Genomic DNA, 16553 nt, shown 5'->3' with positions numbered 1-16553 from the left:
TGGATTGCTTTTTAGCTAAATGCTAATTTTTTTATTTACTTTTTCAATGCCCCTCTGATCCTTCCATATTCAGCTGAGTCTCAAATATATTATCCACCTGATATCTATCAGGCGCACACTTTTTCTTCTTCTTAATCTCATCTCTGTCATCATCCAGGGAGTGGTGGATTTGTTACCCCTATCTTTCCTCTTTATGGGAATATCTTGATTATACTTTTAACTATTTCTCACACCCAGTTCCACCCATCTCCAGTGATTCTCTAAAGGACCAGTTTCAGGATCCACCCAGCCACCTCCTCTCTTCCCTACACAATCACAGGCATGTCATGACACTGGCATCAGAGTTGTTTAAAACCTAGATTTTTCTGCTCCTGTTATCCATTTTCACACCCTGCATTGGCAAAGGAGTAATGAAGAGAAGAAATCCGTCTCTCCAGTTCACACTACCTCATGGACATCTTACCCCATGAATCCAAAATAGGTAGGTAGGGTTCACGGGACTAGTTCAGCACCAGAGCACACAGACGTTGTCTGCTGTCCTTCAACTTGAGAATGGCAGCATCTTATAGGAGTTTCTGCCATGATTTTCATGAAATTTAACAGGCTAATTTAATGTAGCAGCAACTAATTAGGGATGTAAAGCATGTTCTAATCTGGTCCTGTTGTTTTAAGTTACCCACACAGGTCAGTTTCGAGGAATATGATTAAAAAATGGCAAGGTTTGAAAATTATCAGGAGTACCAGCGGCTGGGCGCAGATGATTATGAGGAGGATTCCCCACCAGGTGAAGACTTGCTGGTGCATGTTCCAGAAGGTTTGAAAGGTACGGAACACAATTCGGAGTTTGATTTCTACCTGACCACCTCTGTCTGTTCATGAGTGTCATTAATTTAGTTGCTATGGCTGGTATTGTCTCTTGTAAGCAGTATTCAGCAGCTTAACTATTTCCTGATTTGACTTAAAGTTTCGGGCAGGTTTATTTCTGAAATTTTAATGTCTGATTACCCATGACTGTGCCTCTGGCTGATCTTTGCTTATTATTGTTTCAGGGTGTTGTCTGTATCTGTTCGAGCAGGGTGGTCCCTTTCAAGCCTGTTCTGCCTTTCAATCAGATCATAACTAATCTGCAACCAAACTTCATACTGTTTTGGTCCATACCTTTGAATAACAAAAACACCATCAATCTCAAATATAAAATTTACAACAGTCTAACCTGAATTTTTCTTTGAGAAAATATTTCCAAACTTTGCCGTCCTTTTTGTGTGTCAGTATTTCTTAGGAAGAAATTTCTATCAATGCTATCTGCTGCTTCAATATTTTGTAAATATATTGTACTTACTAAAATCCTTGGAATACAATCCTATGTTATATAATCTGACCTCTTATCTTAATATTCGCACCCTACAAGTGCCAGGCAATAACCATCTGCGACAAGATGGAGTCTAGCTATCTCCCTTTGATGTTCAGTAACATTACCATCACTGAACCTCCCACATATTGGGTGGGATACCATTGACCAGAAATTGAATTGGACTAGCCATATAAATGCTGTGCGTACAAGAGGAGGTCAGAGGCTAGGAATTCTGCAGCAAGTAACTTACCACCTAACTCCCTAAAGCCTGGCCAACATCGACAAGGCAAAAGTCAGGAGTATGATGGAATACTCTCTACTTGCCTGAGTGGTTACAGCACCGACAACATTCAAGAAGCTTGACACCATCTAGGCCAATGCAGCCTGTTTGATTAGCACCCCATTCACCGCCCTCAACATTCATTCCTCCCACCACTGATGAACAGTGGCAGTGTACCAACTACAAGATGCATTCCAGTAACTCATCAAGCCTCTTTCAATACCTTCTGAGCTTGAGATTTCAGCCACCAAGAACGACAAGGGCAGCAGATAAATGAGAGCACCACCACTTGCAAGTTGCCCTTTAAGGCACTCACCATCCTGACTTAAAAATATATCACTGTTGCTTCATTAACACTAGGTCAAAATCCTGGAATTCCCTTCCTGTAACCACTGGGATTTCCCTACATAACAATGATTGTGGTGTTTCATAAGGTAGCTTGCAAATACATTCTCCAGGACAATTAAAGGTAATTCATAAATGTTTGCCCGGCCAACAAGACCCACATCCTATGAAAAAAATAAACTAAAAGTCATTGCACGCAATTCCAGACCAATATACCCTTACGAACATGGTGTGCAGAACCACATGTTACCTAGGGTAATGTTAATAGGGTTTGTATAGCTGACGTATAATTTTTTACCCCTGCTTTTCTAGCCCACCATTCAATTTGCCTTTTTGATTATTTTTTGTATGTCCATGCCATTTGAATGATCTGTGTATGAGGTCAATCCCTCAATCTCTTTGGACCTGTACTGTTTCTCATTATTTCACCACTTAGAATGTCCTCTTCTTTCTATTTGTTTTGGGCCCAAAGTGGACAATCTCCAATATCTTTCATTAAAATCCATTTTCTATGGTTAGGCCTGTTCACTTAATTTATCAATACACTGTATTTTATGCTTCCAACTGCACTACTTATAATGCTACTGACCTTTGTGCTGTGGAATTTGGGCTCTTGACTTCTAACCCTTCCTCTAATTCACTAACAAATATGATCAGTCATTGAGGCCATCACACAGACCCTTATGGATCGCCACTGCTGATATCAAGCTAAAGGGTCGATAATTATTTATTTGGGAGTACCAAGCTTAAGTATTGCTGAGAAAATACATGTTTTGTTGATGCTTTACATCTTGCACTCACCAGATGTTTGCAAGTTTGTCAACGTAAACCACCCTCTGTGTAAAAAAAAAAATTTGCTTCTCTTGTCATTTATAAATCTCTCTCCTCTCACCTTAAAAATATGCAACCTAATCTTGAAATCCTCCATCCAAGGGAAAAGACAACTACCATTAACTCTATCTATACCCTCATTATTTTATGAACTTCTATAAAATCGCCTTTCAACACTGCAGTGAAAAACGTCCCAGCCTTTCCCTATAACTCAAACCTTCCACACCTGGCAACATTCTGGTCAGTCTTTTCTGAACTTTCTCCAACTTAATAGTATATTTCCTAAAACTGGGCGACCAGAACTGGATACAGTGTTCTAGAAGAGGCCTCACCAAAGATCTATACAACCTCAACATGACTTCCCAACTCCTAAAGTCAAAGGACTGAATAATGAAGGCAAGTGCCAAATACCTTTTTAACCACCCTGTCTGTTGTGACGCAAACTTCAAAGAATTATATACATGAACCCCTAGGTTCCTCTGTTCTACAACACTACCCAGGGCCCTACCATTAATTGTATAAGCCCTACCCTTGTTCATTGTATCAAAATGCAATATGTCGCATTTATCCAGATTGAACTCCATTTTTCAGCCCATTGACCCAATTGATCAAGATCCCTTTGTACTCTTAGAAAACTTTCTTCACTGTCTACTATCCCACCAAATTTGGTGTCGTCCACAAAAATACAAACAATGCTGTCTATATATTCTACATTCTCCCATTTCCTCCCTCACAGACGTTATCAGTGTGATTACATTTAGTGTGGCTACTTTCCATTCAGCTGGAACCTTTCCATAATCTATAAAATTTTCAGAGGTAATTGCCAATGCATCCATGGTATAGCTGGCTCCTTCAGCATGCTGGGATGTAGGATATTTCTCTGACACTGATGGTTATGCCTCTAAACTGTGTGACCCTAAACATGCATTCACATAGTTCTCTTCCTTGTGGTTGTATTACAAGGACTCCAGCTGCTGCCTGAGTTCTGAATCTGATTCCCAAGCTTTTTTATCTGCGATGTTTGTGTGTAGAAGACATGGTACGTCTATGACTTCCTACTCACTGCAGGATCTATGTTCCACGTGATAAAATCGCTCTCTCATGACTTCACTTGAGATACTATTTATTTTGAGTGGAATAATGGTTCATTAGTTGTTTCCTGAAGTTGTCTGGCATGCTAACCTCTTTCCCTATTGACCCCAAATAATGACTCAGAATGCCTGCTCCCTTTTTCATTTAATTGACATGCCAAATCAGGTAAGGTTGCCAGATTTCTTTCCCTAATAGATATTAGTGAACCAGATGGTTTTTGACTGCAGTTCACAGTAGCTACCTGGTTGCCATCTTACCACCTGCCAAAGTGGGATTTGAGCCCATATTCCAGTTCTGAATCACTGGTTCGGTGACATTGCTTGTACACCACTGTGGCTTGTAAAGATAACAAAAGCATGGATCAGCAGAAACTGAGGTGGAGCAGGGGCAGACTCGGGTGTTTTGGAGATTATGTACAGTGTCAGTTAAATGCCAACTGAGCTAATTGTGTTTTTTTTTTTGCCTTAAACAGATTCGTGGCATCATATTAAGAACCTAGATAATTTCTTCACAAGAATATCCTTTTGACCATGATGCATTGGTTTATACTTAGCATTACAATTGTGAAATGAATGCTGTCCTGTAAAGAATACAGTGACCCCTCTGAGGAGGATCTGAGAACATTGAGGGACTTGGGTAGTGAGGGATGGAGGAGCGTTGGTTGTATTGTGTGAATGGTCAGACATGGCAATTTCATACGAACCTCCTTTTTTGTCCTTTCAGTCTTTCATGGTTGTTCATATCACTGGCAAGGCCAGCATTTGTTTTCCATCTCTAATTAACAGGAGTTCCTCACGGTGCTGTTCTCGGCCCAACCATCTTCAGCTGCTTCATCAATGACCTTCCCTCCATCATAAGGTCGGAAGTGGAGATAATTGCACAATGTTCAGCACTATTTACAACTCGGATACTGAAGCAGTCCGTGTTCAGATGCAATAAGACCTGGACAGAACCTAGGATTGGGCTGACAAATGGCAAATAACATTTAGATCATACAAGTGCCAGGCAATGATCGTTTCTACCAAGAGAGAATCTAACCATCACCCCTTGACTTTCAATGGCATTAAAATCTCTGAATCCTCACTATCAACATCCTGGAAGTTATCACTGAGCAGAAACTGAACTGAACTCTCTATACAAATGCTGTGCAAGAACAGGTCAGAGGCTAGGAATACTGCAGCAAGTGACTCACTTTCTGACTCCCCCAAAGCCTGTCCATAATCTCCAAGGCCAAATCAGGAATATGATGGAGTATTCTCCACTGGGATTCTCTCAACTTTGGAGAAGTTTGACACCATCCTAAAGAAAGCAGACCACTTGATTGGCACCACATCCACAAACATCCATTCCCTCCACTATTGATGCTCAGTTAGCAGCAAAGTGTACTATCTACAAGATGCACTGCAGAAGTTCATCAAAGATCCTCAGTCAGCATCTTCCAAACTCTCAACCACTTTCATCTGGAAGGACAAAGGCAGCAGATAAATGAGAACACCACCACCTGAAAGTTCCTCTCCAACCCTCTCATCATCCTGACTTCTCATTATCCTGACTTCTCATTACATTGCAGTTCCTTCAGGGTTGCTGGGTCAGAATCCTGGAACTCTCTTCTTCATGGCATTGTGGGTTTACAGACAATGCAGAGATTGTAGCAGTTCAAGAAGGAGGCTCTCCACAACCTTTGTGCAGGTTAGGGGCTAATCGGAGGTATGATAGTAACATCACTGCACTAATAATCCAAAGCACCAGGCTAATTCTTTGGAAGTAAAAACAGAAAATGCTGTAGAAACTCTGGTCTGGTAGCATCTTTGGAAAGAGAAACAGTGAAAATGTCACAAGTCCGGTATTGTTCTGAAGAAAAGTCATATTGAACTCAAAACATTAATTCTGCTTCCTCTATAAATACGTTTATGAATTCCACCTTGGCAGATGGCAAAACCTGAAATCAGTAAAATATGGAATTAAAAGGTCGTCTAATGGTGACCGTGTAACCACTGTCGATTGTCATAAAGACCCTCCTGGTTCACAAATATCATTTCAGATGGGCGGCACGGTGGTACAGTGGTTAGCATTGCTGCCTCACAGCGCCAGAGACCCGGGTTCAATTCCCGCCTCAGGCGACTGACTGTGTGGAGTTTGCACGTTTTCCCGTGTCTGCGTGGGTTTCCTCCGGGTGCTCCGGTTTCCTCCCACAGGAGGGTTGCGCTTCGGCGGGTCGGTGTGGACCTGTTGGGCCGAAGGGCCTGTTTCCACACTGTAATGTAATGTAATCTAATAGGAAATCTCTCATCCTTACCTGATCTGGCCTACAGGTGACTCCAGGCCCACACCATTATGGTTGACTCTTAATTGCACTCTTGACAATTAATGGACAATAAATTCTGGCCTGGCTAGTGATACCAGCATTCAGTAATGTGGAGGAGCCGGTGTTGGAATGGGGTGGACAAAGTTAAAAATCACACAACAGTGCTTTATTTGGAAGCACTAGCTTTCAGAGTGTTGTTCCTTTATCAGAACCATAAGACACAGAATTGATTACAGCAAAAGATTACAGTGTCATGCAACTGAAATAATATATTGAATGAACCTAGACTGTTACGTCTTTCGTCATTTAGAATGGGTTACAGGTTTTGGTTCATTAATATGTAAATCTCAGCACTACTTTTAAGTCACATTCTTGAGATAATTTAAGGCTTTATTAAAAAAAGGTGACATGCTCTATGTTCTATATTCTATCTCAGCTCAAACAATGCATTAAAGATGTGTGGTTAGAGTCTGTCTGTATCCCAGTCTTGAGTCAGACTGGTTCTATTTCCAAAGTGGAATTTACAAAGTATTACATGAATTAACTGCCTGCAGATTGTACATTTTTTTGAGCAACATAGAATGTATCTGCAAGTACAAATTCACCCATAGACTTATATGTATGTGCACATGCATGTGTGTGAGAGAAAGTGAGTATGTGTGTGCATGCATGTGAGTATGTAAGTATGAGTGCATGTGAAAGTGTGTGTGTTTGCGTGTGAATGTGATGGAATATAAGTTTGTGAGAAGGTGAGAGTGTGGGGTGTGTGTGTATGAGAGAGGGTCTGCATGAGTGTGAGAGTATGTATCATGTAGGGGGATTACCTGTAGTGTGATATGAACCCAAGGTCCCGGTTGAGGCCATCCCTACCGAACTTGGCTATCAGCCTCTGCTTGGCCACGTTGTTGCCTGTCCCGAAGTCCACGATGGAGGATGGTCATCTGAAGATCCAAGGCCAAATGTCCCTGTTTGCTGAGGTGTCTGACCTCCTAGTCGGGGAACACTTTAGCAGTCGGAGACGTTCAGCTTCAGATCTTTGGGTGACCATCCTCCAAGGCGGACTTCGGAATAGGCAACAACACAAAGTGGCCGAGCAGAGGCTGGTAGCCAAGCTCCGTACCCATGAGGATGGCCTCTACTGGAACCTTAGGTTCATGTCACACTACAGGTGACCCCACTACAGTATGCACCCTCTCACACATGCACGCGCACTCTCATGCAGACCCTTTCTCATACACACACGCATACACCCCCCCCATACTCACACCCTCTCACAAGCTTATTCTCCATCACACTCTCTCACACACTAAGCATGCACAAATGCAAACACACACACTCTCACGTGCACCCACACTCACATTCTCTTTTTCTTTCTCCTCTCTTTCACTGTCTCTCTCTTTCTCTCTCTCTATCTCTATCTCTCTGTCTCTTTTCTCTCTCTTTCCTTCTCTTTTTCTGTCTCTGTCTCTCTCTCTCTCTCGCTCAAAAAAAAATACACACATTGTAGACAGTCAATCCATGTAATATTTTGTGCATTCCACTTTGGAAATAGAACGAAACTGATTCAAGATTGGGATACAGACAGACTCTAGCCTCACACCTTTAATGCATTGTCTGAGCAGAGATGTAACTTTTTTTTATAAAATCTTAAATTTTCTCGAGAATATGATTTAAAATAAGTCCTCGGATTTATGTATTATGAACTGAAACCTGCAACCCATTATAAAAGACTTAACAGCAATCATTTCAGGTGCATGACACCATAACCTTTTGCTATAAATTCTGTCTTATGATCCTGCTCCACAGTTACCTAATGAAGGAGCAACACTCCGAAAGCTAGTACTTCCAAATAAACCTGTTGGACTATAACCTGGTGTTGTGATTTTTAACATTCAGTGAAACTGAAAAAGAAAATTGATTTAATCTTGACATCACAGTTGAGTGCCTTCCACCAGCGATGTGGCTGACTCCTAACTGCCCTGTGAAATGACACCAGCAAGACCATCGTCCATGGTGACCTGTGTGAGTGCTCAGTGATGTAGCAATCTGTAATGTTTCATGCAAGGGGCAATCAAGCCTCAATCAGTCAGCAGTCCTCCCGATACAATGAAGCATGTGCAGCTATTTCAACAGGTTCATGCAGGTAAAACCAATGACTGCGGATGCTGGAAACCAGAGTCTAGATTAGAGAGGTGCTGGAAAAGCACAGCAGTTCAGGCAGCATCTGAGGAACAGTAAAATCGACGTTTCAGGCAAAAGCCCTTCATCAGGAATACAGGCAGGTTCATGCAGTTCAAGAAATGGATGGCACACAGCGAAGGAAATTAGAAGGATATTGTCCTCAATTGTATCAAATCACTTGAGAAAAAAAAACATGAAAAATGGATCAGGCCTCTTATTTACACTTTGGGTCAGGATGCAATGAAGACACACATATCAACCCTGCAAATAGTCCTCCATTGTATCTTGGGAATTATACTGAAGTTGAGAGAGCTATCCCATAGACTAGCCCAGCAATAGCATGATAAAGCATACACAGAGAATTATACCTCTCAGCTAACATTCCTGACTCTTCCATCACCATCCCTGGAAATATTTGGTGTCTTCAGCAGCATAGTGGTGTCCCTGGGAGTCCTCGCCCATTCCTTGAAGCAGATCTGTCAATCTGTGATTGAATGTTTGCATTGCAAACTGCAGAGTTTGCAAAGATGACATTTTGTCTTCACACTGCACTGTATCATTGAGCTGTGCACTATAGCCTAAAAACAGATCAGGCTGAAGTCTTTGTAAACATCTGCAACCAAGACAACCAGATGGATGAACCTTCTTGACTACTTCTACCATCACAAATACAAGCTGCACGCCGAACTAAGCTGTTGCAGAACAACTATGACACTGACATCCACTCATCAAGGTGGAATAGTGCCCCAAGTATGACCTGTCTTCAAAAAGCAAGATAAATCCAATGCAGTCAATTACTGCCCTATCAGTCTGTTCTCAATCACCAGCAAATTGATAGGTGTTGTCAACTGTGTTACCAAAACCTAAACAGCAATAATCTGCTCACCAGTGCTCACGCTGGGTTCCACCAGGAGCACTTGGCTCCAGACCTCAATTATAGCCATGATCTAAATATGGATGCATTAGATTTATTATGGTATACAACTTAATGGCAGGGAATGGGGCTGCAAGAACAGAGGTCTATGCAGTGGTGTATCTAACATTGCACAGTGGCAGCAGTAAGGTGATCCTTAACCTATTAATCACATCTACCACTTTCACCAAAAGAATGGCTTTGCCTGCATGATGCTGTCTGAATTCTTCGAGTTGGTGTAAGTTTGATCTTCATGTTAAAATGCTTATTGTCTCAGGCAAAATACAAATAATATGAGCTAAATGTATGTGGATAGTTAGATATACAGTAAAGATCTACATTGGACTGTTAAACACTTTGAGACCAGCTAGAGTAAGGGTAGAGCTGTTGTTCCGTGTTCTGAATTAAAACAGTAAAACAGAGTAGAAGGAATAATCTGAATTAATTGCAGTTGTAATTCAAGTTAGAGATTATGACATGGTAGCCATAACACACAAGATAGCAGATAGAAGATAGCAGTGACAATAGAAAATAAAGACTTGTAAATTCTATAACATCTTTAGAATATACCAAAGGAGTGATAGGCAATACTTTCTGAAATTTAGTTGCTATTGTCATAGAAGAAACTTGAAACATGGCAGATCATTTGTGCACAGCAAGCTCCTACAAACATCGTTGTGGTAATGACCAAATCATTACTACTTATAGTTTTTACTGAAGGATAATGGCCAATACATCAGGGATAATTCCCCTGCTCTTCTTTGCAATAGTGCCATGGGATATTTCATGTACACCTGAGACAGCAGAGGAAACTTCTATTTAATAAAACATGTCTGTCACTGGAACACTCCCTCAGTACTGAATTTGAATGTCACCTTAGATTTCATGCTAAAGTATCTGAGATGACCTTGAACATCTAACCCTGCAACTCAAATGTGCAGCTATCTGAGCCCTTCTACTTGCAAATGAACCTAGTAAGTTGTAAGGTCTGAAAGAAAAATAAGGACTTGAAGAGGGTGAAGTGAAGCCTTCGTGATTAAAAATGAAAACCCTTGCATTGAATAGAGTTTAAGTAGGCAGTGGAGACATTGAGTAGGATTCTGAAATAGTACAAAACTGCAATGGAATTTTAATACAAACTCCCTCTGCACCCTAACCCACACTCTGAAGTGAAGGTCAGTACTTTTAGCAGAAATCTGAAGAGAATTGAAATCTAGGATTGTAAATGTTAGATGCAGCTCATTGCTTTGCCTGACTCTCATATCGACCGTTCTCATCCTGTATTTCAGGCAGTTCTTATTTGTTGTCCTATTCACAACTTTCCTGTTCAACTGCGTGGAATATGATGTGTTATTTGCAAATAAGTTCATAAATCACACTGGTTCCAGCCAACCAGAGAGGAATAAAGTCACTCTGCCAGATGCAATACTACCCACAGAGCAATGCACTGCAAGGTAAGAGTCTACCTTTGGTAAGAGAGGGGCTGAAGCAACCTGATACTCTGGCAAATGGAGTACAACATGGGAAAATGTGAAATTGTACATTTTGGCAGAAAGAATAAAACAAAAGAATGTTATCCAGATGTGAGAGGTTGCTCTGAAGTACAAAGAATTCTGGGTGTCCTAAAGTATGAATCACAAAGTACAACAAATAATTAGGAAGGCTAATGGAATCTTTTGTTTTATTGTGAGAGCAATTGAATACATAGGTATGGAGGTTGTACTTAAGTTATACTGGACTTTGGTGAGATCCCGTCTGGTCACTGTACTAATGGAATAATGCTAGTGTATCAGAAGCAGTTCATGAGACTAATGCCAGAAATCAGAAGATTGTCTTTCTTTAGAAAAGGTTACAAGAGTCAGAGGTAACTGAACTGAAACATATAAGGGGAATTGACTGGGTTGATCCTGAAAGGATGTTTCCACTGGGGGAGAATCTATAGTTAAGGGTTATAGTTTAAAGATAAAGGAAGCCCATTTAAGATAAAGGTGAGGAAACATTTCTTCTTTGAGGGCTGTGGGTCTTTAGATCCCTCTCTCAAAAGATAGTGGATGCAAAATTTATCTGGAGTCTTGATTTTCAAGGGGATAAAACATTATCGGGAATATGCAGGACTGTAGAGTTGAAGTTAGAATTAGATCAGCCATGTTCTTATTGAATGGGGGAGCAGGCTTGAAGGGCTGTGTGTCCTACTCTTGTTCTTTATTCCTATGATATACAAACACATGAAGCCAGTTAGTTTATATATTGCCTCATACCATGTCAACGAAGTAATGGTGGAACTAAATACACTTGCTTTTATTTATATGCAAATACTGTCACCTTTCAGATGATTGCAGATACATAATTAAAGTAGAAATTACAATGGAAATTGCATGTCCTTTCTCACACACTCACTCTCTCACTCTCTCACTCTCTCACTCTTATACACACACACAACCATGGTTCAACTTGGAAATGTATTAAACAACATGAACTTCCTCTAAAAATAGAAAATACTGGAGGAACCCAACATGTCTGATAGCACCTGTGCAGAGAGAGACGCAATCTTAATGTTTTGAGTGCAGTATGACTTCTTCAGGACTGAAAGGATTGAGAAATTAATGGTTTTTCTGCTGTTGGCAGAAAGGGAGAAGGAGTACAGTAAGTAGAACAGATGGTGAGGGTGCCAAGGCAAAAGATAAAGGGAGTGTTAATGGATATAAAGGAGAGAAGTGAAATAGGTATAATTAATAGGAGTGAAAATAAGAAAATGGGTCTGCTTTGGAGAGACCTTATCTTTCCTCTTCAACAGGGATCTAGAGTATACTGCCTGAGATCTAGTGGAAAAAATTCAATCTTGGCCCTAAAGGAGAATTGCATTAGCATTTGAAGGGGGAGAAACGGTAGCAGGGCCATATGAAAAAAGCAGGAGAGTGGAATTACTGAGTTGCTTTGCATAGAGCCAGAATGGAGTCGAAGGACCGAATGACCTCCAAACTAGAACCATTCAATAAGACTGAGTTCTCTAAATATCCATAAAAATGACCCTGAGCTTCCTATTACCTGCTACTGCAACACATCACCAAATTCCCTGACCAACACCTCTGTCTCAGGCTTACTGTAGTGCTCCACTTGGGAACTCTGCAGTGTCAAGGGCTCAACATCAAGTTCAATAACTTTAGACCCTTATTGTGTTCTTCCATTTTTTTTTACCATATCTACACTCAGTCACTCAGTGAGACTACAGCCTACCCTCTTTCACCCACTCTCAGGCCCACTATTACATTCCATAATTTGCTTTTCGCATTCTCTGTTACCCTCAGTTCTTGTCATGTATTCAGCTTCTGTTCTGTCATGGTATGCCATCCATAATGCCCCCGTTTACCTACCTCTTTCATAGTTCTCCCTCTCTCCCTCTGGCTCCATCTCAATCCATCTACTCACTTCCTCCTCCTCCTCCTCTTTCCCCCCCCCAAAAAAAAAACCTTGTCTTTAGCATGAATACCAGTTTTTCCCAGCTGCTATCAGTTCTGTTGAGTCACCAGACTCTTAACATTCACTCTGTTTTCTCCCCAAAACTGCTGCCAGACCTGCTGAGTTTTGCCAGCGATTTCTGTTTTTGTTTCTGTCCTGAATGGCTGGATTTTGATTTCATGTCCCCCTTTCCTAGACTTGCCCACCTGTGGGAAATGTTTCCATCTATCTACTTGAGTAAATTCTTTCTCAACCCTACAAACTTAATACAAAATACTCTTTCAGTTCCTTTATTCTAGGGACCACATTTCTGTACAATTTTTCTATCATCTGTCAGAGCCCTGGAAGCATTTCTGATTAATCTGTGCCCCACATTTTCCAAGGTCAATATAGCTATTCCCAGTTTTTCTTTCATGGGATGTCAGCATGTCTGGCAAGGCCAAATATTTATTTCTGACCTCTAATTGCTTTTCTGAGCTGATAAAGAGTTAGATGAGAAAGTAGTATGCAAAACATGCCTTCTTATATTCTCCAGACCCGTGCAATAAAAGCTTTCCCAATCTCTTGCTTTGCCTGTATGTTAATGTTTTGTGATTCATGTACAAGGACCAAGATTCCTCTGCCCTACATCATTCTGCAGTCTCTTTCTGTGTAAACATAGACTACTTTTCTATTCCCACAGTGTCAGTTAATTAAATAAACCTAGAATTAAATAATCAGATTGTTGTAACAGCCCATTGAATCAAACCTGTCATCATTAGCTGCTCTAGCTTTCTGTGACTCCAGACCCTCTTCCATGAGACTCTTCCTGCTCTTTGACATTGGTTGACCAAGCCAGTGCACTAGCACTTTCTCAAGGCCGATCAGGGAGGGGCACAAGCGGTGAATGGTAAGAAGTGACCGACGTAGTGTTGATGGGTGATGTCAGTCTTTCCATTCTAATCTTCAACTCCCACTCACTCTTTCTTCCCATCTCTTTCTCCCACTCTCTTCCTGGCAATCTATATGCCTGTTACTTTTCCCTTCTCTCCCTCTGTTATTTTACCCCTTCTCTCTCCGCCTGTCTTTGTCTTGTCTTTCCCCAATCTCTATCTCCATATCTGTCTGTCTCTGTCACTCTCTCCCCACCAACCCCCTCCTCTCTATACAGAACTCACCTTGTCCCACTCCTCCTTCCCCACCTTGCTGTCCATCTTCACATGCCTATCTGATTCTCTCAGATTTAGTCCCATTCTCATCCCGGCCCTTCGCACCTGCTGTCTTTCTCTAATTCCCGACTTCCGTTCCAACTTTCACTCATATCCACTTTTCTCAAAGGGTCATTGTTTACTAACTCCCTGCCCTGGGAATGCAAGACAGTAGGAAGCTGTTAGGGGAATCCACTTACCCTGGGGATGGATGGTGCCAAGAGATTCGAAAGCTGTGATATCTAATACAGCAATGTTTATCCAGCTGTTTCTTGTTGTTATGAGCTAAGATGATGGTAACTGGCAGGCCACATAAGAATTCCCTGTGTTTACAACATCTTGTTGCCCAATAACTGCTTTCCATGTACTTATGTCAAGGCCCCACCTCTCTGGTACTGTCCCACTGCTACCTCCTGACTTCAGCACAGTCACTGTCACATTAACGTTCACACATTCTCCTCTCCCCATGCAAGGTTAATATGCCAAGCAGTCTAATAAGTGCATTCTGTACTGCAGATAAGGACAGTGATCGTCTCTGATTTTGTACAGCGCACAGGGCCAATACTGCTTGTTTCCAATTTACCATGAGTTGAATTCCAAGAATTTAAGTACCAGGAATCACTTGGCTATAGGCTCAATGTCAGTTTAATAATAACCTTTTAAGTGAAAGTATTGATTACATGTTCTGAGGCTGTCCCAGGTTTGCTGAGGGGTGTTTTTTGTATTTTTGTTGCTGCTGTTTCCTATAAGTGAATATTGAGAGTCCCAGAATTGCTACAGTTTCCCTGTATATGTGAATAATGGAGTAAAACAGACTTGTCCAATTATTTTGCATGGGATGGGGAGAGATCATTTCCATTTTTCTATTTTGTTGGTGGGTCCTTGTGAGCAAATTTCAGAAAGATAAAAAAACCAAAAAATATGGAAGCTGGAAATCAGAAACAAGAACAGAAATTGTTGGAAAAGCTCAGCAGGTCTGTGGAAAGAAATCAGAGTTAACGTTCAGGTTCAGTAACCAAAAGAGAAAATGCTGGAAAATCTCAGCAGGTCTGGCAGCATCTGTAAGGAGAGAAAAGAGCTAACGTTTCAAGTCTAACTGACCCTTTGACAAAGAGTCAGTTAGACTCGAAATGTCAGCTCTTTTCTCTCCTTACAGATGCTGCCAGACCTGCTGAGATTTTCCAGCATTTTCTCTTTTGGTTTCAGATTCCAGCATCTGCAGTAATTTGCTTTTATTCAGGTTCAGTAACCCTTCTTCAGAAAGATTAAGTTTGCCACAACTGTAAGTGTGAACTTTAGGAGAAAAAAATGAGTTTGAAGCAATAAAACAAAAGTATACATAAGTGAAAGTTTACAGATGAGACAGAGCTAGGTAAGAGTGTGATACATAGACTTGTAGAGATGTACAGCACACAAACAGACCCTTCAACCCAACTCATCTATGCAGACCAGATAGAGGAAACTTCCAACATCATCAACACCATCCCTACCCCATTTACCAACCTCTGAGAAAAAGAACCAGAAATGATATCACCCACCTTAACAGACCAAGACACGTAAATAGAAAGCAGGACAGAACACTAGCACTTCACCAGAGATTGACTGATGATGTTTCCTAGCATGGTGATGAAACATCTGAAAACAAATCTTTCTGCTCAGCAAGAAAACTTACAACCTGAACCTCAACCTGAGCTACAAATCTTCTCAAAAATCGTATCTTTGTCAATCTTTGGGGAAATTCTGAGAGGCTGAGTGACAGATGGAATACATTGTGGATTCGGTGGGATAAACAGTAATACAGAGATTCCTGGGAGAGACTAGGGGGATTAATTCCCTGGGCTGGAGGACCCAGAATCAGGGGACCATGTCCCAGAATAAGAGGGAGGAAATTCCCCTGCTGCTTAGTCTTAAATGGTCTGCCTCTTTATTCTGAGACATGGCCCCCTGAAGGTAGTGAATCTTTGGAATTCTGAACCTCAACTATTCTCTGGAGAAAAATTATTGAGTATGTTCAAGACTGAGATGATATGTTTCTAAAGATTAAAAGCATCAAAGGATGTATGCAGGTGTTGTGCAGGAAGATGGTGCTGAAGTAGATAACCATGACCTCATTTAGAAGTGGGGGCTGAAAAGAACAAAGAAAATTTACAGCCCAGGAACAGGCCCTTCGGCCCTCCAAGCCTGAGCCGATCCAAACGTACTGTCTAAACCTGTCGGTCAATTCCTAAGCATCTGTATCTCTGTGCTCCCCACCTACTCATGCATCTGTCCAGACACATCTTAAATTAATCTACCGTGCCTGCCTCTACCACCTCTGCTGGCAACACGTATCCAAACGTACTGTCTAAACCTGTCGGTCAATTCCTAAGCATCGGTATCCCTGTGCTCCCCACCTACTCATGCATCTGTCCAGACACATCTTAAATTAATCTATTGCATGACCTCTCGTTATTGAATCCTTCACCCTGGGAAAAAGCTTATCGCTATCTATCCTGTCTATACCCTTCATGATTTTGTAAACCTCAATCAGGCCCCCCCTCAATCTTCCTTTTTCTAATGAAAATAAACCTAACCTACTCAACCTCTCTTCATAGCTAGCACCTTCCATACCA

General features: G+C 41.3%; 1 protein-coding gene across 2 annotated transcripts in view; it reads left to right on the top strand.

The window, feature by feature from the left end:
• The window catches only part of atg9b (autophagy related 9B), a 35595-nt gene that overhangs the window by 10258 nt on the left and 8784 nt on the right, over positions 1–16553 (top strand). The window contains exons 1-5 of one of the 2 annotated variants that reach the window (XM_043687566.1): positions 299–481; positions 673–823; positions 4372–4415; positions 9472–9536; positions 10588–10752. In XM_043687566.1, the coding sequence (XP_043543501.1) occupies positions 712–823; positions 4372–4415; positions 9472–9536; positions 10588–10752 (386 nt within the window). In that variant the 5' untranslated portion in view covers positions 299–481; positions 673–711. Of the gene's footprint in view, positions 1–298; positions 482–672; positions 824–4371; positions 4416–9471; positions 9537–10587; positions 10753–16553 lie in introns of those variants that run through there. The other variant, XM_043687565.1, reaches the window with a different exon arrangement.

This window comes from Chiloscyllium plagiosum, chromosome 4 (assembly GCF_004010195.1).
Source record: "Chiloscyllium plagiosum isolate BGI_BamShark_2017 chromosome 4, ASM401019v2, whole genome shotgun sequence".
NCBI classification, from domain to species: domain Eukaryota; kingdom Metazoa; phylum Chordata; class Chondrichthyes; order Orectolobiformes; family Hemiscylliidae; genus Chiloscyllium; species Chiloscyllium plagiosum.
Note: the sequence above shows the minus strand (reverse complement) of the source record. Positions and strands in the feature narration are given on the sequence as shown.